At 51.7% G+C, this 26,594-nt stretch overlaps 1 protein-coding gene across 5 annotated transcripts in view; it reads right to left on the reverse strand.

The window, feature by feature from the left end:
- The window catches only part of HIPK2 (homeodomain interacting protein kinase 2), a 132,575-nt gene extending 108,530 nt beyond the window's left edge, over window positions 1-24,045 (reverse strand). For 2 of the 5 annotated variants that reach the window (XM_084536236.1, XM_084536234.1), the window contains exon 1: window positions 23,511-24,045. In XM_084536236.1, coding sequence (XP_084392362.1) covers window positions 23,511-23,529 — 19 coding nt within the window. In that variant the 5' untranslated portion in view covers window positions 23,530-24,045. The remainder of the gene's footprint in view (window positions 1-23,510) is intronic. The other 3 variants (XM_084536237.1, XM_084536235.1, XM_084536238.1) reach the window with 2 other exon arrangements.
- Window positions 24,046-26,594: the final 2,549 nt, after the last annotated feature.

Consider the following 26,594-nt stretch of genomic DNA (forward strand, 5'->3'; position numbering starts at 1 on the left):
GCCCACCACTCACTTTTAAATTATATTAAGTCGTTTTTAGAGTTATACACTTAAGAGATGTCAGTTCAAATGCGTGCCTCCTTCTGGATGAGTCAATGGCAGGGAATGTGAAAGGCATTTGCTATTAAAAAAAAAAAAAAAAAAAAAAAAAAAGAGCAAGACAGAGAAATAGAAAGAGAAACTACGACTGCTTTAAAAAATTGCCTAATGCTTGAAGAACTGTAACACCCAGCCATTGCTGGCAGACCAACCCTTAACAAGCCTTTGTGAAAGCTCACAGATAGAAGGGGAAACGTTGGCAGGACCTCAGTTATCAGCTTCTCAAGGGATACCACAAATAATAAGCAGTTCCCTCCCCAAAGTACCCTGTCGGCATCCTATCTTTACAAAAAAATGACCCTTAAATATTCTTTCTAAAATATAAACTTGCCACGTGTAGTCAAAATTAAAAAGAAATACAAGGCATTTTGAAAAGAAACTCCATGGGGAAAAGCAAGAGTGGAATAACCAAACATCAATTATGGAAGCCACATCAAGAAGAGGCTCTTGTGCAAAGGTTTTAGGGTTTAGGGATTTGAAGAAAATGTACGTTCTGGTTTGACTCATATGGTAGGCAGAGAACAAACAAGTTTCCTCAACTTGTACAGCTCAGTGATCTGCTCCTGCGCTAAACAGTAACCCTTTAAAGTCAGACTACCTACACAACTCTTATCACTTCCAGCTCCTGGGTCACGGCAATCTTTGCTCTCAGCTCCCACCTGCTCCACAGCATCAAAATGAGCAGCTCCCTCCCACCCTAAGTCAGTGCAGAAGCAGCAGCAAAAACCACGGTGGCACGGGCAGACTCCTGCTGCAGCGTGCATCCCAGCCTCCCCACAGCTTGGTCATCTGTAGTGTGATCGTGATTTGAACTCAAAACCCTCACCCAGAGCATCCTCCTCCCCTGCAACTGCCCCCACACGACTCTGAACTCATAACAGGCTGTGGGCAGCGCTACTTCATTGTACCTGAGGAAACACATATGGGTGGAAAAGCAAAATGGAAGAAAATGAGCAAAAGCAGAGAGATTTGGGGATGATTCTGCCTATGAGTCAGGGCAGGGTCATTTTCCCAAGTGTAACAATACCAGTCTCATGTGTATATGAGAATTTCCCCAGGGCAGGACCTGGAAGAGGGAAAAACCAGGACTGTGAATACCCAGGGTAAAACAAGGAAGCGCCTTCCCACAAGACCCACAGCAAAAAGCAACAGGATGATCTTGTCCTAATTTAAAACAACTTTCAAGTCTGTTGGTTTGTGGCATTACTGTTTAATGGTACACAGAGTTACTGAAGCAAAACAGCATAAATTGAGTAGTTGTCATAAGGGAAAAAAAAAAAAGACATCTTGGTCTGTTTGGTTTTGTACCATCCCTGACTTCTCTCTACCTTGAGGGTCACACGTGCTCCAATACGCAATGTCTGGACAGAAGACTTCGCCAAGAATATTCTTCACTGATGACCGATGGCACAAGATGTTTCTCTGCCTTGTCTTCCAAAAGCAACAGCTGCTTATTATTCCTCATGCCCACTCCATGTGACAGACAATTACACAGAAAGCAAAACAGGTGAAAGCAAGATCATTTAAAGCTGCAAATCAAGAATGCAAGGCTTAGGAAACTTCATGTTTATGACTGCCCGTGCGATCTTCCTTCACCCCCTTTTGCCTGGCTATGGTGCTAGAGCTGCTAATTGCATAATAACAGGCTATTTTTCTACAGGACCTTGGCCTCACCCGGTACACAGGATACACTGTGCTCATTTTGTGAGCAACTATTCAGTATTTCACCCTCTCCGCATTGGTCGAGGTGTGGCCCCAAGCCTTGTTTACTAGGTACCCGTCAAACTGTTCAGCAGACGGAATTAGTAATTTACTCATGGGCTTCCCAACCATATGCATCATTAGAGTAACTGAATGTTTCACAAACATAAAGGAATGTATTTTCACAATTGCCCTCATAAAGTAAGACGCTGCATTACCCATATGGCATGGGCAGGGAATTGAGGCACTGAGAGATTAACATGAAAAGCTTCCACTAATTTTAACTGCCTAATTGAAACTCTTAGGTCCCAATTCTTCAGAGATTTGTTTTGTCTGCTGAGAATGTGACAACAACATTTTTTTGTAAAGCTTAAAACTTGGCCAAGTTTGGGTTGATGCTCTCAAAGACAGCAGAAGGGGTGCATCTGACATATATACTATGTGAATTTCCATGGGGCTGTTAAGGTGGGGGGTTGTTTTCTCATTTATTTGTACATTTTTTATTTTTAACATTCAGCAAAAACAGCAGAGAGCTGTTTTCTAACTATTCAGGCTGAAGCAGGTAACTGGGATGGAAAATTTTAGCCCAGAAAAATTTAAGTTTGGAAAAGTGGTGAACAATCCAAAAGAGGGTTTTATACCACTGCTATAACATGTACTTTTCTGTCTCATGGATTATCTTATCCAGCTGCTGAAGAAACCACACGAGGCAGATATTACACTAACAAAACCAAGTCCAACTTAAATGCAAACTAACTATTCTGGTTCTGTTCAGATAAACAAGATTCATTTATTTTTTAATCTTAATGCACAATGAAGCCTTGCTACTCAGTTCCAAATAGCAACTTTTGCTTAGAGCATAAGCCCCGACTTCCCTCCTGTTCTCCTCGTAAGAGGAAGGAAGCTGAGTATCAGGCATTATAGGCTGCAGTGGTTGTAAGCTGGATAAAGGACAGACAGACAAACTACTCAGAAGCAGGGACTCTTACATTGCTACCAGCCAATCCTGATTATTTACAAGGAGATTTAGAAAATCCTAAAAAAGAACCATCTGAAAATTTCAGGCAGCGATTCATCTGTGTTAATAGCAGCAAAGAAAGACAGACGGAGAGACAGACAGACAAGGGAGAAAACAATCAATCAATACATGGTGCCAGCCTTCTTCAGAGCAGTAAATTATTTTTAGAGAGACTTTTTGTAGCAGTGTTAGATCCAGCCTTGAAACCATCCACTGACTTGGGTGGAAACAGTGCGACTGCATGCGAGCTGGCAGGAGAATTGGTTGCTCCATCACCTTGTGAGTGTGCAAGGACAGCCCTGGGATAATTCTGACGATTCCTCTCTGCCACCCAAGCTGTATTCCTGGTGAATGATGTTATAAGCTGTCCCTCCCCCTCGACACATAGCACACGCACACAGGGATGAACACAGACCCAGTTTCTCTGTCCTGCACTGAAACTCTTGCCATACATTCCTGCTTTCCAGCTAGTAATGTCTCCTGACTGCACTAACGTTGACTAATTTAGTATTTTTAATTACAGAGGGATTTACAGCACTGCACTACAGTGCTCTCCTTTATTATACCCCCTGTTTCTACTGGATCTAGGTACACTCTACATACAAACTTGCACATTAGACAAATTACACTGCACATTAAGTAAATCTCTCTCTGGAAACAGGATTAGATGAAGAGGCAAATCTTACTCACTCCTAGTGCATAAATTAATATCTCTGAAATCAGCATCAAGAAAGAGTTCCGCACCAATTTATGAAAAGCTAAAGATAGTTTAAACTTTCTCCATGAGGAATCAAGTTTATGTAGGAGATGCATTCTTTTTCTCCTATTTTGCTTAATAAATAAAACAGCTGGTCCGAGGAATCAGGTCAATCAGTGTCTGGAAAAAGCCCCATTAAAGCTGCTATATAACCTAGTTTCTCAAGCTGTACGAGGCATTCTAATATTGGAGAGGCAGGAGTCCATGAAGAGATAGCCCTTATGCCTCGGCTTCTGGCCCTTCCGGATTTTGCAGTATATTTACCACAAAATGTAGCAGTAATTGAGGTATCTTGCAAAAAGATAAGGAGCTGGGCTCTGAAGGAGCACAACAGACAACCTGATGCATCCAGACCTGTACATTAAATACAGATTTGGAGTGAACCACAGCCTCATGAGCAATTCCCACACTGCTCTCCCCTCACCACCACCTCCTTTCTTAGGAGGGCTGCAGGCCTTCATGGCCAAGAGGCCAAATACCTGCAACAGGTCCCTCTTTTAACCACGGGAGAGAAAAGATGGCAGCAAGGAGCAAAACACAAGTCTTACATGGCAAGTCCAAGCCCGAGAATTGTCCGCTGTGTATACTGCAAGTACCCTCCTTGAAGAGCCCTGGCTGCTTTGGAAAATGTAGCCTTTCCTTTCATCCACAGCTTTGAAAATGCTCTAAAAAAAGTATCACAATCCCCACCCCATAGAGGCAAAGATGGAACCAAAAGAAAGTGATTTGCCCAAGCTTCACAGCAAGGCAGCAGAACAACTGGGAAATGAAACCTCCTGACCCACAACCCGAGGTTTTAGCCTCTTAAATAAGGACTCTCTTTCCTCATTAAAAAACTAAGAATGGGAAGAGAAAGAGGAATCTTCTGCAGATACAATGAACTTGGCCCTTAGAGGGCTAATGACCTGAAATACTTTTTTTTTTCCTTCTCACCTCCATTTCCCCTGGTAAAGTTACTGTAACTTCAAGGACTGTCATCCTTTACCGGTCTATTTTCACTTAATGTGTCAGCTTGACATTATTTTCCCAGCCTTCTGCAGCCAGAGACCGCTCTTCCCAGCAAGGAAGTTACCTCCTCTCTTCCAGCCTATCTGGATGTCCTCCCAACGCCCTGGATGGAGACCACTCACTTTTCTGTACCATGCTGAGGGGCACCAAAGCCCCATCCGCTGGTCTCAGCCTGCGGTACGTGGCAGCCTGAAAGGGCACCCTGGAGGTAAAACCTGGCTGTTCCCTATTAATTTTTAATTTCAGTAATGGCCCCAGGGAAAGGAGGGAGATATAGGTCAGAGACTTAGGGGGCTGAGGAGTAACTCGATGTCTTCTTTCTCTTTCTCTTCCTCCCTCTTTTTTTTTTTTTTATCTTCCAAATTCAGAAACGGGGGGTTTCCCTCTGTATTTCTCATTTACTCCTCGAACATTACAGGCATTAGTCAGCAAACTCCTGCTCTTCCTTCAGCAAGTCCCTGACGCTTGCGGAGTGACTAACCCTCCTCTCTGCACACTTCAGCTCAACAGTTGCATCTGCTCCTTCCCCACGAAGAAGGGACCTCCACGTTACGCGTGTGGTGGTCACCGCAAGGCTCACTCCTACACAGACCGTGCTCACACACAGCTGAAGAGCCACGAGGTGATGGTAGGGCCTGCGTGCAGGTCACTTCTCAGCTTCCCCAAACAGGGAAGCAGTCATTGCCTAAAGCACCGGGATGTGGAGAGTACCACAAAAGCAGACCCAAGTGGCTGGGGATCTCTGGGGACAGCCTGGCCCGCATGGGTCACTTTGCCTCCAGATGCCTTTCCTCCCCGGGCCTGAGCCCTTCAGGCCTAACACAGCACACGCAAGGTGGGCTTGCTGAGAAAGGAAGGCAGGACAGTGAAAACGCAGCTCCTTGTGGCTCAGGGCCACCTCATCAGAGCATGGCAGAAGGCTCCTCGCGGCCAGGTGGCCTTGCACAAGATGTCCACCCCCAGCCACCCCCACGGGGGACCTCGCAGGCAACTCAGGCTGGCGTAAGCACATCCACAGACCTGCCCACACCTTACCCTCGGCTCCGTGCTCCAGCAGAGAGCAGATTTGTCACCTCCACCTTTCCAAGGCGATGCCGAGACCTCCCCTAGGTCCAGCATCCCAAGAGTGCCCCCGTGGCCAGCCCATGCCCTGAGGCTGCAGCAGGCGACCAGTCCCACCACCCCGAGACGGGCACGACACACATCCAGAGCACAGCACGGCAGCAAGGCTCGGTCAGAAGCCTTGCCAACTTGGGGCCGGAGAAGCCCATTCCCTGTTTGGTCCTGGCACCCCTGACACCCTCCCCACGCCCCCCTGGTACCTCGGCGCCCATTCTAGGAGGGTCTTCTGCATCGCCGCGTCGGGAGGCATGAAAACAAATCGCCGGCTCCAGTGCCACACTCCCTCCTGGCAGATCTGTTTCTCTCTTCTTAACTGTTTCCAAGTGCCTGGCTGTTTTATAATCCCCACTGAGCAGTCCCTTAACTCCTTCCTCGCTGAGTCCTTCCCACCCTCCCTCGCCTGCTCTCTCCTTACAGGCAGAAAAAGCCAAGCTGAGGTAGGGGGTACAGAAAGTGAGGGGGGGGGTTGTGAATCAAAGGAAGAACAACTGAATCAAACTGCATGTACAACAGAACCAGTAAATTAGTCATTTCCCCAGCCTTTGCTTACGCAGACAACTGAGTCTTCTAATAAGTTTTTTTTTTTTCTTTTTTCTCTTCTGTGGACATTTGTGTACAGTAGAAGCTTACTTCTTTGCTGATCTCCTCCTGCTTATTCATACCATGAGGTCATATGTTTCTGCTGGTAACACAATTTTAAATCACACAGCAGCTTGCTCTTTGAGGTCTGAACTGAAAATGCTTTCTTAGATCACAAGTAAATATGAGTCGATGGCTTCACACCCAGCGTCACCACCACCCCATTTCGGCATATTGCAAAATCCTAGCAGGATCAAGCATAGGTATCGCTTTTCCGTCAGAAAGACCTTGGACATCTCGGTGAGGGTGGCAAAGAGGAGCTCAGGCAGGACATGGGACTTTGAAATGGCCCTGAAGTGAACTGGGACAAGCCATACACATGTGCTATCAGTGCTATAGGTTGTGTACTGCATGTCTGTGTATGTGCAGATGTGTAACCCAGTGCAGATGAGGGGAAGAGGGAGATTCTTGGCCCGAGACATTTAGCAGGCCCACGGGACGGGGCCACAGTAACCACAAAGTCCTGCAGGTTACCAAGTGCTGAGCAATGCTGGCAAGACGGTGTGAGCGGGATGATCCAGCAGCTTTGGATTTCACAACCCTGATTACGTGCAAAACAACGTCACAGAAAATTCCTCTTCTGAGAGAATGAATAAAGAAAACGGGGGAAAAAAGACATGGCTTTAACACGTCCCCTGCCAGGTGGGAACATGGCACCTGCAGCTGGCTTCTGCTCTTCTCTCAAAGCCCACGGCTGCTTCTTCCAGAGTCTTGAGGTTACCCCTGACAGCTAATGCTCAAAAGTTTGCCAAGGTATCTCTTTCCCTGACAAAATGAGCTATTCTGTCACACAAGGCTGGGCTGCAGGGCTTTTAAAAATGGTTCTGCTGATGTTCAAAGGGAGCAGCTTGCTGTGCAGAGGAGTGGTAGAGTTAATAGTAGTAGGATCAGCACAAGCTCCTACCCTGCCATCTGCCTTCAGCTCAGCCAGGCCTTCTGCTGAACAGCCAACACGGGCTGGGGCCACTGGAGTGAGAAGCAACTCAGCGACATGAAAGACTGCCTGGGTTAGTTGATTAAGAATAAGATTCAGAGCGCAGGAATCCTGTACAGTGCTGATACTGACTCAGTCCGGGGATTTCATGGGGATATTTAAGCCTGTTTTTTCCAAAGAAGTCTTTTATTTCGAGCAGGTGGGTGTTCGCATGCCTGCTTAAACCGGCCCCAGGAACCAATGATCCCAGAAACAGGGGTCATTCCTGAAACTGCTATGCTTTCTTCTTCAGTCACCCCCTGGTAGAAAGTAGGGATAAATAATACTTAACTGCCTCATTCCCCTGTCATGTTCAACTCCTCATTTATAAAAGTACACAGAAAATGCAGTATAGCCCACTGGAACGCCTGGGCATCCCCTTGCAGCTGTGGGTCACAGATCCCCCCCTGCTTGCTCCGTGGACTTCTCCTTTTAAGCACTGGACCCTGCTACGGGCTGCTCAGCTCTGTTCCTGTACCTCCAGATTGACAGCTGCCTCAAGACCTTTCATTTAAAATAAATAAATAAATAAATAAATAAATAAATAAATAATAATAATAATAATAATACAAGAGTCATTTAAGGCTTGCAGATTACCTTGAAGTACTAAACTGCTGTCCCGTCCCCAAATTGTTACTTGCCAGTGCAACCACAAAGAGGAGGGCTTTCCGTGGGGGACAGTGGGGCAAAATGGTTTTGTAGAGCCATAAAAAAATGCTACGGTCCTCTCTGATGTCCTATCGCTCTGTGGTGATTGATTTCCTACAGGAATCTAACGAACCGTCCTGGCTGACCTCCAAACCTAGACCCTGCCATCCACCTTCTCCCTGAAGACAGGCAGGTCGAGAAGTGGGAGGGTGCAGGTGTGGAAGGGGCCAGAGGAGCGGGGATGAGAGAAGGCAAAATGCAAGGAACAGAGAGGCCTCTCCTCCCACAGACGGAGGATGGGAAAAAAAGACAGGAGCAGAAAGCCTGGACTTAATCATGAAAAACAATAGCTCATCATTTATTTTCATATCCCCTCGCTAATGCTGGAATAATGCTAACAGTGGAATTCTTATGGCATGCATGTCATGCCTACAAATACCAAGTGAATTACTTCTCGGCAAGGCTATGGGCTATGGCACTGAGCAGCACATTCGTTACAAGTGATTGGATGATGAACAACAGTTCCCAAATTCCTCCTTCACAATGCTACTTGCATTAGTTGTAATTTAATGAGAGAAAGAGAGAGAGAGAGAGAGAGAGAGAGAGAGCGGCAGAGAAAGTTTTGGCTCAAACCACTGAAATAACACTGCCTGCCGCTGCTTCCCACTGGGTCTTGTATTAACTCACACCACCGCCATCATCTCCACCTTCTCCTCCTTCTCCACCTCCTCCCTCTTCACACCTATCCTCAGGTGCTAAAAGAGGTGTCATGAAACCCATCAGCATGGCGAGAGAGCATGGCAGGAAGCCCCAGCCACAGTGATCACAAGCACACCGCATTCTTTCCAGCTGAAAGGCAGAAGAGGACACGAAACTCTCCCTCACCCCTGCAGACGGTAATGGAGGGGTTCAGGGGGGTCCTCCAGCAGCCAGCCTCTCTGTGGAAGAGCCTTCAGCTCTGTTTTTTTTCCCCTACAAGAAAGTCTGTGCAGGTGAAAGATACTCAACTGGCAGCTCTGGAAATAGAGGCATCTCTCCGGCAAGCACACACAGCACAGCCCGTGTCCATGCAGAGCTCCCACTGTGTGTCCTTGCCAGCATTTTCCTACGGCCTCCTGCAGGGAGCCTCAGTGGGGTTGCCCAGCCCCAGCCCAGCCCCGCAGGCCGTCTTAGCTGGCTTGCTGCTCTTTGTAATGATTTAGAGGTCTGGTAAACAACCAGCAAACGTGAACAAAAACTTTGTAATAGGTAAGACATCCAGTGGTACAAATGTGCCGTTGCTGCTGAGCCCAAACAAACCTGGGAACCACTGCTTCAGGTAGGTTTGGGCAGAAACAAACCCCCTCTACTTTGCTCCGTGTGCCCCCTTGAATGAGGGCTGGCCTCTTCCAAGAGGCAGGGGCACCTTGGAGGTTTCTGTGCTGGAAGAAGCCCAGCTAGCCAGCATCGGCTCCCTCTCCTGCGGCAACCTCACCACATAGCCTGTCCCCTATCACCTGACAGGACATTTATCCACCTCATGACCCTACGCTTGGGTTCACCCCTGTAACACGACCCAGTGTGTGGGGTCTCACAGGCTGGGCCAGAAGAAAGCTGAGAGGTCTGATCTGAGCAGCAGACCTACAAGTAAGAAGCTGCAAATGTCATTACTGCTCTCCTGGTGTAGCCAGTCACTTCAGTTTGCCCCTCTGGCAGGGCATAAATGATAAGCATCCACCAGTTCCTGCTCCTTGGAGCATCCCGAATCCTCTTCATCCCCTCTATGCCAAATGCACTTTAAAAGCCCCCACCCCTGGCCACATTTTGTGGTGATTTGAAGGAACAAATCCCAACTAAATTTACATGTTTCTGAAACTAAGGTATAGGCAGGGGAAGGCAAAACGCCCTGAGGATTGGAACCGCATGTATTTGTGCAAATGAGAGCTAGGATTTACGGTTACCTCCCAGCCTCCAGTCTGTGCTACGCTTGGAGCTGCGGTTTAGAAACAATCTGTTTCCTTGTAAAGGTTGACAAACACCAGCAGACGTTTCCCCAGAGTGCTGGCCAAAGTGCCATGGACCTGACAGGTTAGGAAGGTAGGCAGGACACCAGAGGATGCTCCCAGGCCCCTGGCACATCGGCAGGCACAGGTTTGGTGGGGGCCCCTCACCGCAGCACCCCGTGCAAGCCCAGGGGCAGCCTGGCAGCCTCTGCGGCTTTCCTAAAACTACAGCTGTGTTCTACACACTGACAGGGCTCTGAAATAAACGCAAGCACCCAGTGCTGAAGTCACCCCAAGTGAACGCAACAAGAATTATTACCAATTAACAAACAAGGATCAAGGCCTGAACAGCAGGAAGAATTTGTGAGCCTCGGCCTGCTGCGAATACATGTGCTTGGGGCATCTCGCCCCCTCCAGCAGCCCCAGGAAAGGGGCAGCTGTGTGGGGAACTGGAAGGCATGGGCAGGCAAGGAAAGCAAGGGGCTCCTCCAAACGATGTCCCCACAGTGGCTAAGTGGCCTTTAGGAGAGAGCCTGCTGCCCTGGGTGAAGCAATGGGGTGATCTGCTGCCCGCCACAAGCCGAGCCCGCCTGCTCGGGGTCAGAGCTCCAGAGGTGAAGGCACGTAACCAGATGCATGAAGGCCAGCTGGCCTGCAGGCAGAACGAGCCCGGTTCTTCCGCTTTGGGCACCCAGCGAAAACCACCGAGGTCAGAATCGCTGGCCACAATTAATCACACCTAGAGTTTAACAGCTGACCAAATCTAACGCTTTTGCTGGGACAAGAGGCTCTGAGTGGCCTCCTGGCCAGGGCCGGCCTCGCAGCCTCCACAGCCCCTCAGCTTCTCCTCCGTGCAGGCCATCCTGGCATACCGTGGGTGAAACAGCCTCGACACAGGGCTGGGTCTCACAGCTCCACACACGCTGCTGGCTTGTCACCCATGACCCTACAAGGGACAACCATCCCTCAGGCCGGCCCACCCCGAGCAGGGGATGAGCACCTGCCCTCCCTGCACCCCCAGTGGGTACAACGGGGACCGCCATGAGAGCCTCCCGCTTCATTTTGCCCGGCTTAGCCGAACCACTCCAATTTCTGCCTTTTAGCAAGCGTTTCATGGTAACCATGGAGTGTTTTTGCCACGTGAGCACGCCTGCGCTCTCACTCCCCCACACACCCACTGCCCCACAGGCCGGGAGGCCGTGTCGGGGGATTCGGCTCCCACAGAAAGCCAGCGTGTTCCCAGCACTTGGCTCACCCGTCCTTGGCCACGAAAGCCTCAGGTGGGCTGGTAACCTTCAGCCAAGCGTGACCGAACATGACAGGGTTGTGGTAGGGAGGCAGCGGCAGAGGGCAGAGTCTGGCAGGGAGGACAAAATATGAAAGGGGAGCGAAAACCCAAACCCCTTTGCAAGTCCTACAGTGACAGAGAGCGAGGCAGACAAGAGAACCAACTGCAGCTGCAACGCATTTGGGGAAACTTTCCATTTGTTGATGGCTGCTGCAGAGAAATAATGAAACCCAAATGAAAATCCATGACCTGCAACTTGTTCCAGTGATGCCAAATGACATAAGCACGTTCCTAGCGCACCCCCAGCGCTGCCACAAACATCTGTTTTATCGCGCCCACTATCAAAAGCATCAGGCACCCCCACCTGAAACGCTGCCCTGCCTCGCCATTCACCCACATCCCGTCTTCTTCTCTCCCACCTTATTTTCTACAGGCAGGGGCTTTTTGGCAGGAGACTCGGTATCTGTTTGTGACAGGGTACGGCAAGGGAAAGCAGACGTCTCCTTGCAAAGCATCCTCTTCCTGAAACCCCTTCAAATCCTTCCTGGCTGAGAGGAAACGCGGGGACTGATAATGACTCAAGTGCTCCTCTGGGAAACGGTGATGATTTTGGAGGCGCACGAAAGCCAAGCCCATTCCTAAAGAGACAAACTCCACAGCCTGTAGCACGAGTTCCTGTTTGAGTAAGAGCAAAACCAAGGCTCAGACACCTACCTACAGGGATGGAGAGAAAGCCACAGCTACTTTACTGGTCTCACCTACACGAGAGACTCTGAGTGGTATGGTCAACACATCTAAATGGGTACAGATTCCTGAGGAGCTACTGCATTTGCATGAAGATGCCAGCTACATTGTAGGACCAGGTCAGGACTGAAATAACTGAGGATACAGCAGGCGGGACCTGAGAGGTATCAGCAGAGCTGCAGAGATACCCAGGAAGCGGTCCAGTAGAGCCACCAAAACCTGGTGCTGGGAGAGGTGTGTAAAAGATGCCAGGCATGCAGTGGTTCTGGCTCAGGCTGGAGACGAGCTGGTAGGTGTGGATTACAGATCACTCCCAGTCAAAATGTCTTGGATTATATTTTCTTCCAGCTTGGATTTCCAGTAACCCTGTTCTTCAGCCTGAAAGAGTCACATTGCTTCAAAATCTTTCCCTGCCTTGTACAGGCAGAGTGGCAGTGTCCCCTCCCAAACACGCCGTGATTTACAGCCCTCCACGCTCACACAGGCTGCGCAGCCCCTCATGCAGACTGCAGACAGCGCTCCTGCCAACACACACGCTGCCACGGCATCACTCTACGTAAACACCCTGCATTCACCTTGTATATATTTCCTCCTGTACGGGCTGAGACAGCTCACAAACACACAGAAGGCCTAATTTATACTTACGATAAATCTCCCTTCTTTATTCCCTGCAGTGAAGAAAAGCCTTGGTGCAAACGCAGTTTGCTGGGCGGCTGGTGTAACAGCTCTACGAAGAATCAGGCCCACACGGCCTTCAACAGCCACAGCCACATGTGTGCTCCTACACATGCCTGCAAACATGGGAAGAGTCCCACACGTGTGCACGTACCTACGTGCTCTCCCATTTGTATTCTCGCACACACAGCTCTGTAACAGCATCCACTGTCCCTTCCGACTCACATGAGCTTTCAGACAGCGCAGGCATCTGGAAGCTGCACTTTCATTATCCAGGTGCTCACAGCCTCAGATAAGGAATGAGAAAATGACACTGCAAGAAAAGTATTGTCAGCATCAATGGGATATGCCTGTGTCTGGGTTTCACATGTCCTTGTCAGGTGGTGCAGCTATTTTAAATGGGGTTTGCAACGTGTTTCTTATCCCCGCTTGCTAAATACATACATCCTCTGATGTTGAGAGAATGCAGAGGGGGAGTTTGATGGGAAGGCAGGTTTCTGTTAGAGCCAGTGATAGTGCCAGAAGAGATGAAGGAATTTATACTTGTACTCATGACTAAATGCGATCCCCACTTGCTCTGCAGGCACATGCCTTGGGGGAGTTATTAAGGCTTGGGTTTCTCCACGGTGCCCACAAACTGGCTGTAGGCAAGAACTGTCCTTTTTCAAAGCTGGGTTCAGAGAAAAGGTTGCGATCTCCCCTCCCTCTGCAGAGGACTTGTTCCAGTCCCCGCTGCCCCATCACCAGGAGCCCTGGCGGTGGAAGAGTGTTCCCCGCAGGGCGACGCTGTCAGCCGGCTCAGCAACGGGGCTAGCCTCCAGCGCTGGAGCCTGTCATTATATTTAATGCCTGTCATCCCGTGCGGAGCTGCACACGGGAAGCACACCAAACCAGTTCTCTGTGGTCTGGACTGGCTTCCAGTACACTTCCATGAAGGTGACCTGACTATTAATTCCTGTTGAGGTGCTCTGCGTGCGCTCGTGTTGTAACTTTAACCCCTGACAGCGTTTGAGCACCTTGTGCGATTCCTCCTGCTTGCCAACTTCTCCCCAGCCTGGCTGCACTAAGCCGGACCAAAAACTCTTCACTCAACACGGCCACAAAGCCCGCCGGCAGCCTGCCCAGAGCCAGAGAGCTGCTGTGCAGTGCTCTTCTTGCACATCCTGTGCAAGGCACCAAATCGCCCTCATAAAGCTGGGCACGTTGCATACCCTCCTGCCCCATCGCATGGCTAAGGTGAGCCGATATATTGCCTAGTGACCTTCCAGCAAGCTGGCAGCATATCTGAAGGAGAAAACTCCTTCAGATGCTGGAGCTTTTTCCAGGGACCACACCTCTGCCACCATTCTTCTTTTGCTCACCTGCCCCTGTTCTTTCATGCCAGACGTGGTGGATTTGTCCACCTGTTGCATCCTTTCTCAAATGCAGGTTGCGAGCAACCAGGGGCGCTGCTGTGCCACGTTTGTCCATCTTTTTGGAAAATTTGCAGCACAGGGATCCTGGGCTTGGGATCCCAGCAGATCCTATCCCAGTGGATATGAATAATTTGTAATTAAAATAAAAATGAAGCTGCGCCAGGGGATTGTTGTGCTTCCAAGTTTTTTCCAGACTAGATGACTCTCAGGGGACATGGGAGAGCTACCACTGAGATAAAAAAAAAATAAATCTCAGCCTACTAGGTTTACATAGAGACGATCAAAAATATGTGTCCGTATTGTTCTGACCTCTAGCTCGTCTTTATTTTTTTAGCTTTTTCCTAACCTTTAAAAGGCACATAAGATAAACAGAGAAGAAACTAGGCAGACAACATCCTCGGAAGAGATGTAGGAATATAATCAAGCCCTCAGCCACACGCACACAAACACCATAATTTATCTCTTCCTCCTCCTGTTTGATATTATCCTCTGTTCTAGTATCATAATCTGTTGCCGTGGAAACTGCTATGATGTCACCACGAGAGCTTTATGGATGCCTTCAACAGGAAGGAAAGGTACATGGCGATGGGAGAGGAAGAAAAAACCCACCTCCAAACAGCTGCCGAGCAGGAGACGTTCCAGGAACGGCAAGTGTTAAAAGGAAAGAGATAAATACATCGATGGCGCTGGCGCTGCTGCAGACAAGAGCAGAATATAAACCGCGTTTTAAAAATAAAGAACACTTTACCAATTTTGCCTCCAAGTAAAGATATTCTGGGAAAGCTATAGGAGCTTCCTGAAAAACTAAACTTTCTCTGAAATGTTCTGCAAGTTTTCTGGGACTGGATGTTTTCTGAGCCTTGCTGCCAGAGTCCAAGTCTCCACCATCCCACTCTGTCGTCTGCTGTAAAATTCCCCCCAGAAGCGTTAGCCTAACACCCCCCCAATGCAGCTGATAGATGGGGAGCTCGCTGGCTACCTGCCAGCCCGTGCACCTTTACGACCTTTGACTAGGAAAAAAAAGTCGTGTCTTTAAGCAAAAATAAACAGAGACACACTGAATCCACTGGAACACATCCAGTAGCAAATAAACGCCCTAACGCCCAGCTACAAGCAAGAAATAGCTTCTCTTGCTCTCTTCGCCCAGGAGAAAACCCATAATCTTATGGACTCACTGCCAAACATCCTGAAATACCTGGCCTGCTACTGGAGAGCACAGTACGTGGACCCACACACTCAAAGCACACCCAGCCTCAGGGCCACACACAACACACACGAGCAGGGCACGATGCTGCTGTGATTGAGCTTCGCCGCTGGCAGCTGCCCTCTGTTTCAGTCACCTGGACTAACCACAAGAGGACAGACACAGGGACAGAGGGTGCGACAGCCACACGTGCCCTTAAAACCATCAGATGAAGGTGCCTGACTGCAGGAGGACCCAGCACGCAGGGTCTGCCGGGGAGGAGGAGTGAGGACAGCGAGATCAAATTCTTCCCGCAGAGCTGCCGGCATCATGGAAAGGGCAGCGGCAGAGAGGGAGGAAACCATAGGAAGCTCAGATCAATGAAAAGTACTGATACCTCAGCTAATCTCTGCCAGAGCAGGATTTCCCCGGCATGGAGAGCAGGATCAGAGATCTTCTGGGAATGCTACAGCATCATTTTTGCCTCCAGTCTCAGCTCCAGCAGGGGAATCCCTACGCAGACTCTCCTTCCTGCCTGTAAGTGTTAGGATACAGGCAGTACCTCCCATCCTCGCCTGCCTTCCCTTCCAGAGATGCTAGAGACAACTGCAGGGAAAAGAAGTGGGAGAGACTGAAGTCAGTAAGAGCAGCTGCAAAAACAGCCCAAGCAGGAACCTTCAGCAATTCACTGAACTTTCTGTTCCTGACGGCCTTGGCTGTGACAGCCTCAGACCTTAAACTTTGCAGGGATCTTCTCCCTCTCCTGTTACAGTCACTTGCCATCATCTTTCTCCCCCACCTGTCTCTCTCATCCTCTTCTGTCTCGTCCCTGACCTACTTCCTTCCTTCCCCTCTCCCTTCAGCTCACCCTTCCCTTCCCCAAATGAACCCCCAAATGTCAGACATTTGGGCAAATCCATACGTTGCGATTTCCTATCTCCGCAGGATCCATCCTGTTTGCATTAGCCGTTATCCTGTGTCTGCAGCTACAAGAAAATAAAATAAAAAAGTAAATTCTTTAGGACGAGAACTATTTGTCACTTCATGTCAACATCATGAGCAATAAGGTCCTGCTTTTCTTTGGCACTGGTGCTGTAACAGCAAATACAACTGTTCTTGTTAATACTTTAAAGGCACCAAAGAACAGGAGGTGTGAAAAAATGCCAAGTGTTTTGTGATTTTTTTTCCCATTTCTTCTATATTTGGGGGGCAAGGCTTTTTATGAAATAACTTTTCTTTTTCTGGGCTTTCTATTTGGGACTGCAGAGTGGAAAACAAAGCCTGGTGAATACACAGAGAGCGTGCTTTTTTTAAAAAAAAATTGGCAGGTGACACCGAGCAGGAAGGGGCTGCGAAGGCAGTGCAATCAGATGAGAACTCCAAACAGCCCTGACAAATGGATGCAGTTCTGACAGGACAAATAAGAGAACCGCATGCTTAGGTAGGAGAGGCTGGCTCCACACACACGGGATGGAAAGCAGCTCACGGGGCATCGGACTTAGGGCACGAGCTGGGAGCCACAGCACATCACGAGCTAAACACAGATGAACGATGCTGCGGTGCAGAAGGCAGAGCAAACAGGAGCACAGCCTATAAGGCACAAGGAGGGGTATTTTTGCTCTCCATGGCCAGTGTAAGGCCCCCGGTAAAGCACTGTGCTGTAGCAGTGCCATTCAGGAGGTGTGGGCTTGCTGAAGGGAACGCAGGGAACAAGAAGAATGGTCAGGGCTGCAGCAAACAAGACACAGCCAAAGAGCTGAAGGATGGGTTTGAGAAAGGATTTAGCCTAGGGAAGACAAGACCGACGAGAGACGTGACAAAGAAAAAGGAAGAACTTTGCACATCTGCTGTCAATAGAACAAGGAATCGCAGCAAGCACAGCGCAGCCAAGTTACGGAGAGGTAAAATCTTTACATTGACAAAGACAGATAAGGGCAGCGATCGCCTGGGCAGGCTGTGGACCCTCCATTCATGGGGAATATGCTAGACAAAGGTGTTATGGAGCATGCTGGACAAGCACACGTTTGGTACAGCACACACTGTTTTGACACAGGGGGAAGAACCTCTTGAAATCTTTGCTGTGCCCACTTCCTACGATCTCTCTGATTTTGCTGAGAGCGAAGTTCCCTTGGCATTTCAGCACAGCTCACAGAGTAAGATAAGCCTGTCAGCCTTCAGAACTGAAGGAGACGTTAGCCTGCAGGTTAGCTCAGCGTAAGACTCTCGTTCCAGGTCTTGCTGATGCCTTTCAGGTTTAAAGGTTGTAACGAGCAGGGAACACGGCTGCCCTTCTGAGCTTCCCAAGTACCTCCAGCAAATATCACTGGTGACCTTTCCCACTTGTCACGGCAGGAACTCTGAGTGATGGTTCTCACTTCATCCTTCCAGAGGCAGATGTCAGCACGGGCACTGGAAGGTGAGCAGGACTGGGCATGAGGCATGAACAAAGAGCGAGCTTCTGCCTGTCCAACCAACATCCCATTCAGCGGGAACTGCTGGAGAAAAAGGAGCAAACTACACCATCCCTCGCCTAGCACAGAACACCTTCTTGCTCCAGAACATGACCAAGACACCACTAAATGCACGGACACAGCTTCGCTGGCACTGCCACTGGTCCGTGCTGCTGCCATCAGGCCCCAGCCCAGGGGCAGTGTCAGGGGCTGGCATCCGAGGACGCCTGTCTCCTGCTGGCTGTTTCGTGCCCCCACTGTGAATAAGTAAAAGACCCCATTCTTTGGCATGCTGTCAGGGGCTTGATTAGACAGCCCCTCTTTATACAGTGCTTTGAACGTACGCAGCTCTGTATAAACACACAGTATTACGGGTTATTATTACTTCCATTAGATAAATAAATTCTAATGGCACGGCTTTTCAATGCTTTCAGCCCTGACCCCGGACTCTCCACGGTGTTTTGTGACGTGGCAATGCCCTTGCTAGCCGAGGAGGACTGGGCCTGCTCCTCCTCTCATCTACCCTGGGAAGCCTTATAAGATTGCAAGTCTCACAGGAGCGATTTTGTGCTGTAGAAATTACCTTACTCAGAAGGCTACATGAATCTGAGAGTGCTCCCAAAATACATGCCCTTGTGCTTTCCAGAGGAAGGATCTCGGCTCCTGTTGTGGCCAGACGAAAGAGGATTCAGGTGCACTCTCTGCCTCTGTGTTGTAAGCAGGTGGAAGCGGTAACGTTGCCTCTGCTCTCCCCACACCACAAATAGACAAATTGCTAAATGCCCTATCTGGAGCGAAATTATCACCTGGGCTTGTTTTCAAAACAAAAGCTGAACTCTGTACTGCTGGGGGGAAGAGTTTCAAAACAGAAGGCCTCATGTTAAACACCTAGGTCCACATTAGGGTATGTAAATAGGTGATGAGAAAACCTACTCTCCAAACAGTGCTTAATTCCTGCTTCTTGTTTTCCACTAGCTAACCTTCCAAAAGTCAGAAGAAAACACACAAACAATATTTCACATTCAGAGGGCAGAGATTTCCTAGTAAGGGTGAGGAAACAGCCTCATTTTTATAAATGGACTGATTAAGCTATAGAGGCCGTGAGTCAGAAAGGTACTTACGCGTGTGGCCAGCTTTAAAGACATAAACAATTCTAATGAAGTCAGCCGCACCGCCTGTGAGCTTAAATTTAGGCACAGGCCTTAAAATATCTTTTTAAATCGGGATCAGAGAGGAAAAGGGTGGAACTTACAAAAATACCCAGCCTCACCTCTCATCCATCTTGTCCTCTATGGATACAGGGATGGGGACACGCCATGTGCCTGTGCCAAACTCCCTTTCTCAGCTGTCCCACCCAAAGGTACGCTCTATCCCAGCTGCCTCGATACCCGTGCCTAAGAGAACTGCTCTAATCTGCCTCAAACTGGTGTCTCAGCCCAGCCTGAGCAGACCACAGCTGAACGTGCCTCTGACCTTGCTGCCTGGCAGGACTGCTCCAACACCACCACCTGGGGCCCACTTGGTGAGGGCCACAGCTGGGGCAGGAACTGGCCTCCGCTCTGAAGTCACCAACCCTTCAATGATGTGGCTTCCCAGAGCCTTCCTCCTGAATAAACGTCCACATGCCATCGCTGGGATGTGCCCAGAGCTTAGCCCTATTCCATTAGCCGCCTAAGTGCATTGCTTGCCTCTGAGTATATGATTTAACTTCCAGTGAGTGCCAGGAGTTCAAAACCATGACAGGCACCGAGGAGGGCTTCAGGCTGTCCCCAATCAGCAGAGTACCTGCGAGCCCACCAGCTCTTATCCAGTCTGCTCATCTCACGCTTTCAGAGCACCTCATCCACGTGGGCAGCAAAGAGCAACCACTTGCTAAATGGGAAAACGACTCTCACAAACCTTCAGGCCTCGTCCCAGCAGCCAGCTGGATTTTTCACACGGGGGCTCACTCCCACAAATGCTGAGGGAAGGGCTTCACCCCCTGCAGACCAGCTGAGGTGTCCTACAACATCCAGCTGGGTTTCCCCACCTTCTACAGCCACGTAGGAGCCCGTGCTGCTCCGGGTCGGAGGGCTGAGGGCTGTGGCTGGTACCTGTGACCTCGTCTCGTTGTCCTGGCACGCTGTTTGTCTGCTCACCCCTGGTCCCAGCCGCGCTGTTTCCTCTTCCAAAAATAAAGCTGCATTTTTCACCCATCACTCCTAAAAAACCATTTAATCGCTAGATGCTGCGGCATGATAAGAACGATAATTATAACTGGAGGGGGCTTCCTGTTATCTTGGCGATAGCCGTATCCTGAGCTAATAAAAACTTGGGCTTTTGGTCCCAGCATTGATTTAGCTGAAGTTATGGTCACGGCTTCATAAACAGGAAGCGCCTCCTGGTTATCATCGCAGTGCACAAACTTTGGGGTAAGGACCTTTCCTCGGTGTCACTGGAGCCGCTTTCCCGCTGGGAAAGCTCTGCACGCTTTAAGGAGATCTGATAACCCCCTGGAAAACGAGCGGGGCTTGCCTGTTCCTGCAGCCCTGGGAGAAAACCCTGGTGCTGAGCAGGACCTGAGCCGTGACACGGACGGGGTCAGAGCTTCAGGCCTCTGAAACCCACACGCTTTATCCAGCACGGAGCTGAGCACAGGCAGCTCCCCGCCAGCACGCAGCTCCAGCAGTGGCACCAGTGGCGAGGTGCAATTTACAAATATTACGGATATTAATTCCATAAGCCACCCACATATAAAGCTACCGACGCTGCTGCTAAAAATATGCTGCAAGTTGCAACAAAGTTGTCAGGAATAAGAAGCAAAGCAAAAAAAGGAACGAAACCAAAACAGAGGTAATGGCTGTTTAGAAAATAAAGGTTACGGCACATCAACGCCTCCTGAAGACCCAGTTCCGAAGGATGCCAGGTAGGAGCCACCCAGGAAATTGCTGGGAAATTGACAATTGCTGGAAATTGACATCCAGCTAGGGCAGAGGGCTGCCCAGAGGCCGTTCCCTGGTGATGCCTGGTGGCAAGCCCTGTTAGAACAGGGTCTCAGTTGGTCCGCAGGCCCTGGATCTGTCCTCTGCACGGGATGAAACCGCGCACAGTGAGTGCACTGAGGATGATTCTGCCCAGCAAGGGCAACACGGCTTAGAGGAGAGCCCGAAGAAGCAGATTCTCCTCCATCCCAGGCCGTTTGCTCCCTCTGAGGCCAACCCAGCCGCCCTGACCCCGCTGCGTTTCCAGCGCTCAGCATGCCGGCCGTGCTTGGCCTGCCCGAGCTCGAGCCGTGCAGAATTACACCTGAGGAGGCCTGCTTTCCAGCCCAGTACGTTTCCCTGTACAGCTCACAACTAAAACTCAAATCCAGGTCAAGCACTGCGCAGCGGTGTTATTTCTGTTTTATTTTACTTGGAAGGTTTTTATGTCCTTCATTTTACCGCTCAGCTCGGCAACACTTGGAAGAGATGGAACGAGAAAAAACGGTAGGGGAGAACACGACAGCAAAAGCTCTGAATTCCTTAAAAAGAATGGCAAAATCCTCCTGGCACGGGGGAGGAAGGAGGGTTTAACACCAGATATTTATTTATTCATCATGCCTCGCCTATTAACATCAGGTGAGGCACCGCTCTACTTCCCAGAACCAGTATTTAAGCCAGCTGCAAGGTACGTGCAGGCACAAAGCTCGCCTAAACGCCGAGACTCGCCGGTGATGCCGTGCGTGTGCTCCGTGTTATCACTCACCTAAAGTTCCACTGGAACCATTTTATAAGGCCTCCGAGGTGTCACATTTCCTCCCGGGGCACGTTTTCGGTACAAGAGCCGACGTTCCGAAAGCCTGCACGGCGGAGATATTGTTTCACGTCCCCCTGCCTTCCTTGCGGTGGCGGTGGGCGTGCGTATGTGCCACGAGAGAGCCCCCCATCCCTCGCCGCGCCGGCAGGAACGCAGCAGCTGCCCGCCGCAGCGCTCAGCCAGCCGCCCGGCTCTCCTCAGCGGCCTAAATGTCGCCGATGCTCCAGAGGAGGGCCACAGACCGGGCTGCTACACACACACGGTACGCTCCGGAGGGAGGACCGCGGTCCCCGTCTCCTTCCAAGGAGGCGATCGCATCCCCTGCGATAAGTTTTTTATCGATGCGCTGCGATATTTCAGGGATTTCTAAGGACCTCTCACGGCAACTCGGAGGCGAGTAACATGCATTAACCCCTCCTCCGCCTGCCTGTAACCTATCCAGGAGCAACTTCACCCGCAAGCACACTGCAGCCAGCACAATCCCCATCCACCTTCGCGCTGCTGGCTGGCTCCTGGGGACTGGCGCAGTCGCCTCCTCCGAGGCTCGAGGCGTGCGGGCAGAGTCCGGCTGGCTGCCTTGGGGTTTTTCCACAGCCTTTCCAGGGAATCTGTTCATACAGCGTGCTTGTCAGGGCGTGATCATTTCCCCCTACACACACACACACGGGGCCAGGCTGCTGCTGCACAAGTTTGGGTGCTCCCGGGCACCAAACTTCCAGCACCGCCACCTCCCCGGGACCCACGGGGGCTGAGAAGCCACCGCCGGGTCCCCGCGGCTCCCCCACGACCCCGTCCCCTCGCGGGGCTCCGCGGGCGGGTCCCGAGCAGCCCCGGGGGCCGTGCAGGTGGGCTCGGGCGGCGGCGCAGCGGCCTCGGCCTCCCGCTGGAGGCTGCCCGGGGCTCGGGGGGTGCTGGCGGGGCGGCTCGGCCAGCAGAGGGCGCCTCCGGAGGGCCGGCACCGAGCGGCACCCGGGGCCCTCCGCCGGCACCGGCCCCGGCCCCGGCCCCGGCCCCGGCCCCGACCCGCAGCCGCGCTGGGCCCCTCCGCGCCCCCCGGCGGCGCCGGGCTCCGGCAGACGGGGAGGGGAGGGAGGGAAGGGAAGGGAAAGGAGGGGAAAGGGAGGGGAGGAAGGGAGGGTTTCGGCCTCCCTCCGCTGCCGAAATCGCTCCGTCTTTGTCTCCCGCGGGGTCCCGGCCGTGCGGGGCTGCCCAGGAATAACCCGGCGGGGCGGTAACTTTACACCGCCCCGCTGCCGGGCGCCGCAGCCCGGAGTCGGCTTTCCCCTCGGATTAAGTTTTGCCCAGCCTCAGTCCCACTGCCGGGCCCCCCCCCTTATCTTCCCCTATCCCCCTACCCCGGCAAAGGCACCGGCACCGGGCGGCTTTCCCCCCGCTTTATGTAATGCTCCCCCGGCACCCTGCCGTCAGCGCAGCGCCAGGGGATTTAAACCAAGCCGTTCACACGCATAAATCATAATAATAACCATCGTTAATTATTATTTTTTTCCAGCCACCCCAAAACGTGCACCCCCCAACACACACACACCCCCTTCGAACCCCAAAGAACTAAGTTAGGGCACTTTAGGTCTCCCCCCCCCCCCGCCGCCGAGCTGACAGCAGGCTGCCGGCAGCCCCGTGCCCCCTGCCCGCTGCCACCGGGGTCCCCGCTGCCTCCCCGTGCTGTGTTATTTTTTTGGGGGGGACACACAACTCCGTGCAAAGGGGCGAGAGGAGCCGGCAGCGAGAGCCTCGCCGAGGCGCAGGGCAAGCTCCGGCCACCTCATTGTTCTGCTCGCCACCGGCACGGACTTCGCCCGCCGCCCCCTCCAGCCCCGCACCGCAGGACGGGCTGGATGGGGCGGGTGGGGGGCGAGCGGGTGGCGACCCCAGCCCGTCCTCGCCCCGGTCTCCCCCCCACACACCTCCCCCCTCGGCTGCAGCCTCCCCGGGGCACGGCTTGCTGCGGGGGGGACCCCCGGTCCCGCGGGGAGGGGAGGGCTGGAGGGGAGCCGTGGCGTGCACGGGGCTTACCTTCGTACATGGGGGCCATCGGTGCAAGGACGCCCGTTATTCATGGCAACGCCGCCACGAACGACGCGAGAGATCGCAGCCCCCCCAAACTCAGCACACATCTGCCATCTTGAGCGGGTGTCTCTCGGCGGAGGCGAAGCTGCCGCCTGCCTTCTGCATCGCCGCCCGCCTCAGCGCGGGGGGAGCCGGGCACATCCAGCCCCGCTGCCGGCCCTCCGACGCGGCCGGGGCGGGCGGGCGAGCGGGCGGGGGGCGGCGGCGCCGGGCCGGGCCGGGGCCGGGGCCGGGGCCGGGGCGAGGCGCGGCGCGGGGCCGGGCAGGGGCGGCGGGCGGCGGGGCCCCCCCGGCTCGGGACGGCGGCGCTGGGGAGGGAGGGAGGGAGGGAGGGAGGGAAGGAGGGAGGGAGAGGGAGGAGGGAGAGAGGGAGAGGGAGGGAAGGAGGGGGGCTGGCGCGGTGCCCCCGCTCTCAGCGCGGCATGGCTGCGTGTGCCGGGGCGCCTGCGAAAGTTGCGCTGGGGGCGAGAGGAAGGGGGGAAGAGAGAGAGACGGAGGGAGAGAGAGAGAGAGAGAGAGAGGGGAGACGGAGAGGGAGAGGAGGAAAAAAAAAAAAAAAAAAAAAAGGGCAAAAAAAAAAAAAAAAAAAGCCAGCGAAGGGAGTTTGCAAATAATCAAGCGCCGATGGCACTGATCGCGGCTTCCCAGAAGGAGAGGGAGCGAGCGAGAGGAACCCTCTGCTGAGATTATGTGGGATCTTGTTTAACAACACATTTCAATCAGGAGAAAAAAGGAACAGTCAACAGAAGTTGGTGAAACACTTCTGTCTTCTCCCCCCCCCCCCCCTCCTCTTTATAGAAAAGAGAGGAAGGGAGGAAAAAAAAATAGAAAAAGGCAGCTGATTGAAGCTTTGCAATTCACTGGCTGTGGGGATCATATAATTTGAGCTCATGTTTTACAATAGCATGGAAAATTCCTACCTCTCCCCCTCTCCCCAAATAAATCTTCTATTCCCTCAAGGCATTTCACAATCTGGTTCACTGACAAAAGTTCCAGTTTTCCCCTTTTTTTTTTTTCGTTTAGCTTGCTTTCAGTGTAAATATTTAGCGGATGCATTTAAAATAAACATACGATGTTGCTTTTAGGATTTGGGTTATTTTTTTATTTTTTTTTTTAAAGAACCACATCAAAGAAGTGTTTACTTACTGAGATTGACAGCCACTGCTACCCCTCCCTCCCCCCCCCCCCCCCCCGTTTTTATTTTGAAGGATCCATCTCCCTCATTCAGCTCTCGCTGTAAGAGCACCAACCCGACCCACATCGTTTTTGTCGATTCATACAGTAAAACTATAGGCAAAGCCATGTTATCCAGAACCCATTTTTTTTTTTCCCAAAAGTGGCTTTACAAAGGAAGGTAAGGCACCAGGTACCGTGACACAAGCAAGGAAGCCGAGACCCATGCAAGACACACGGCGGCAAAGCCTCTGGCAAAGGTGGAAACAAAACCTCAGGCTGCGATCCTGCGTTAGCTGTGTCTGGATCTGCCCGCCTGGAGCTCCTAACTGGTGAGCAGTCTGGGACCAGACTGGGGACGACGAACTCACTTCATGCCTGCTCTTATGGCCGGTCCTAAAAACGCTGCCACTCGCTGCTGCTACTGCCAGCCTAAACCTCTCCTACCGCAGCACTGGGTCACGGCGGGGCTGGACACCCGGCTGCCTCCTTTGGATGTCTGGAGGAGGAAGAGGTAACTTTTATTGAGGGATTTCAGTGAGGTTCAAGCTGTCCTAACAGCCTCGTGGCGCTAGAGCATGCCTACAGCAGCAGACAAATATGGACCAGGGAACAAACCGCACTGGTCACCCTACAGAGCTGGATGGCTGTGCCCACACTGCAGAGGTCTTGATCCCCTGGTTCCCCTGGGCCTCACTGTGTGCGAGGTATCCTCTGCATTTTGCATGATTTTTCCCCCTCTTAAAAATGCCTGAAGCACCATGGGGGCTGTCTCCTGTTTGTATTATGTTTACGGCATGAAGGTGATTTTGCGTGCTGACCGCGCTGGGGTTGGGGAGCAGCCAACGGGGCAGGTGGAGGTGTTGGAGGGCGCAGGCGGCTGGGCCAGCACTGGAGGACTGCGTACAGCAGAGGGAGCAAAACCTGTTGCGGTCTCCTCTATGCTTCATTTTGAGAGTGATCCCCAGACCAGACACCACCAAAACTGGGAAAGGAATGGAGATGTCTCCAGCTGGATCACCAAGAAGTTCAAGCCAGAGCTGGAGGGTGAGCAGTGCTGACGGCAGCGGTGCGGTCCTTGAGCTTGCTTCTTGCCCCTCTTTTCTCGAGCTGTGCAGACCCTCGGTGTTCGGCTCTCGTCACAAAGCCAATAACCTCACATGTTCCCAAAACGCGTTTCTGGTCATTGTAATTCTGCACCTCTCTCTTCTCCTGTGATTGAGGATATTTTCTATTTTTCGAGGCCACTGATGCTTGTGATCCCGGCCTGTCTCCTTGCCCTTGATCAGAGCAGCAGCTGTGGAGCTCCGTTTCAGAGCCATAAAGGAGAGGCAGAAAAGTATCAGAGAACTGCAGAGGACAAAAACACAGTGGAGGAGCAGGAGAATAAAGCGTCTGGCAGCTTCCTTCCTCGTCATTGCATTTTGCTGCAGCATGGCTTCAGGTTCGCCACAACAACCTTGTAAACCAACAGCCTCAGCTGTAAAATGGGGGCAGTGGTCCCCGCTGCAGGAAGGTGCACCAATGGTTTCTTCTCTCTGCCCTCTCAGTTTTACCCTGAGCTATCCTGTAGCCATTGGGCCTGCGTTAAACTGCACTTCCATCAAAGCTTAGCGTGACACCAGAGCTTAAAACATAAAGCAAATCCACTCCCCAGCGGAACAAGAGACGAAGGGGTCAGCAGAGGGGTTCTCAGGACTCACTTTGTGTTGCCTGGGCATGGAAATGGCAATTGTGGTGGCTGGAGGAGCATGGAGGGTGACACTGGAGCAGCCAAACCTATGCGTGGCCTACCTACACAGCTGTTAAGCTGCCTGGCTCCATAGCACAGGTTATTCTGCCTCTTTTAGGGCAAGG

Source organism: Aythya ferina (genome assembly GCF_964211825.1).
Source record: "Aythya ferina genome assembly, chromosome: 1".
Classification (NCBI taxonomy): Eukaryota; Metazoa; Chordata; class Aves; order Anseriformes; family Anatidae; genus Aythya; species Aythya ferina.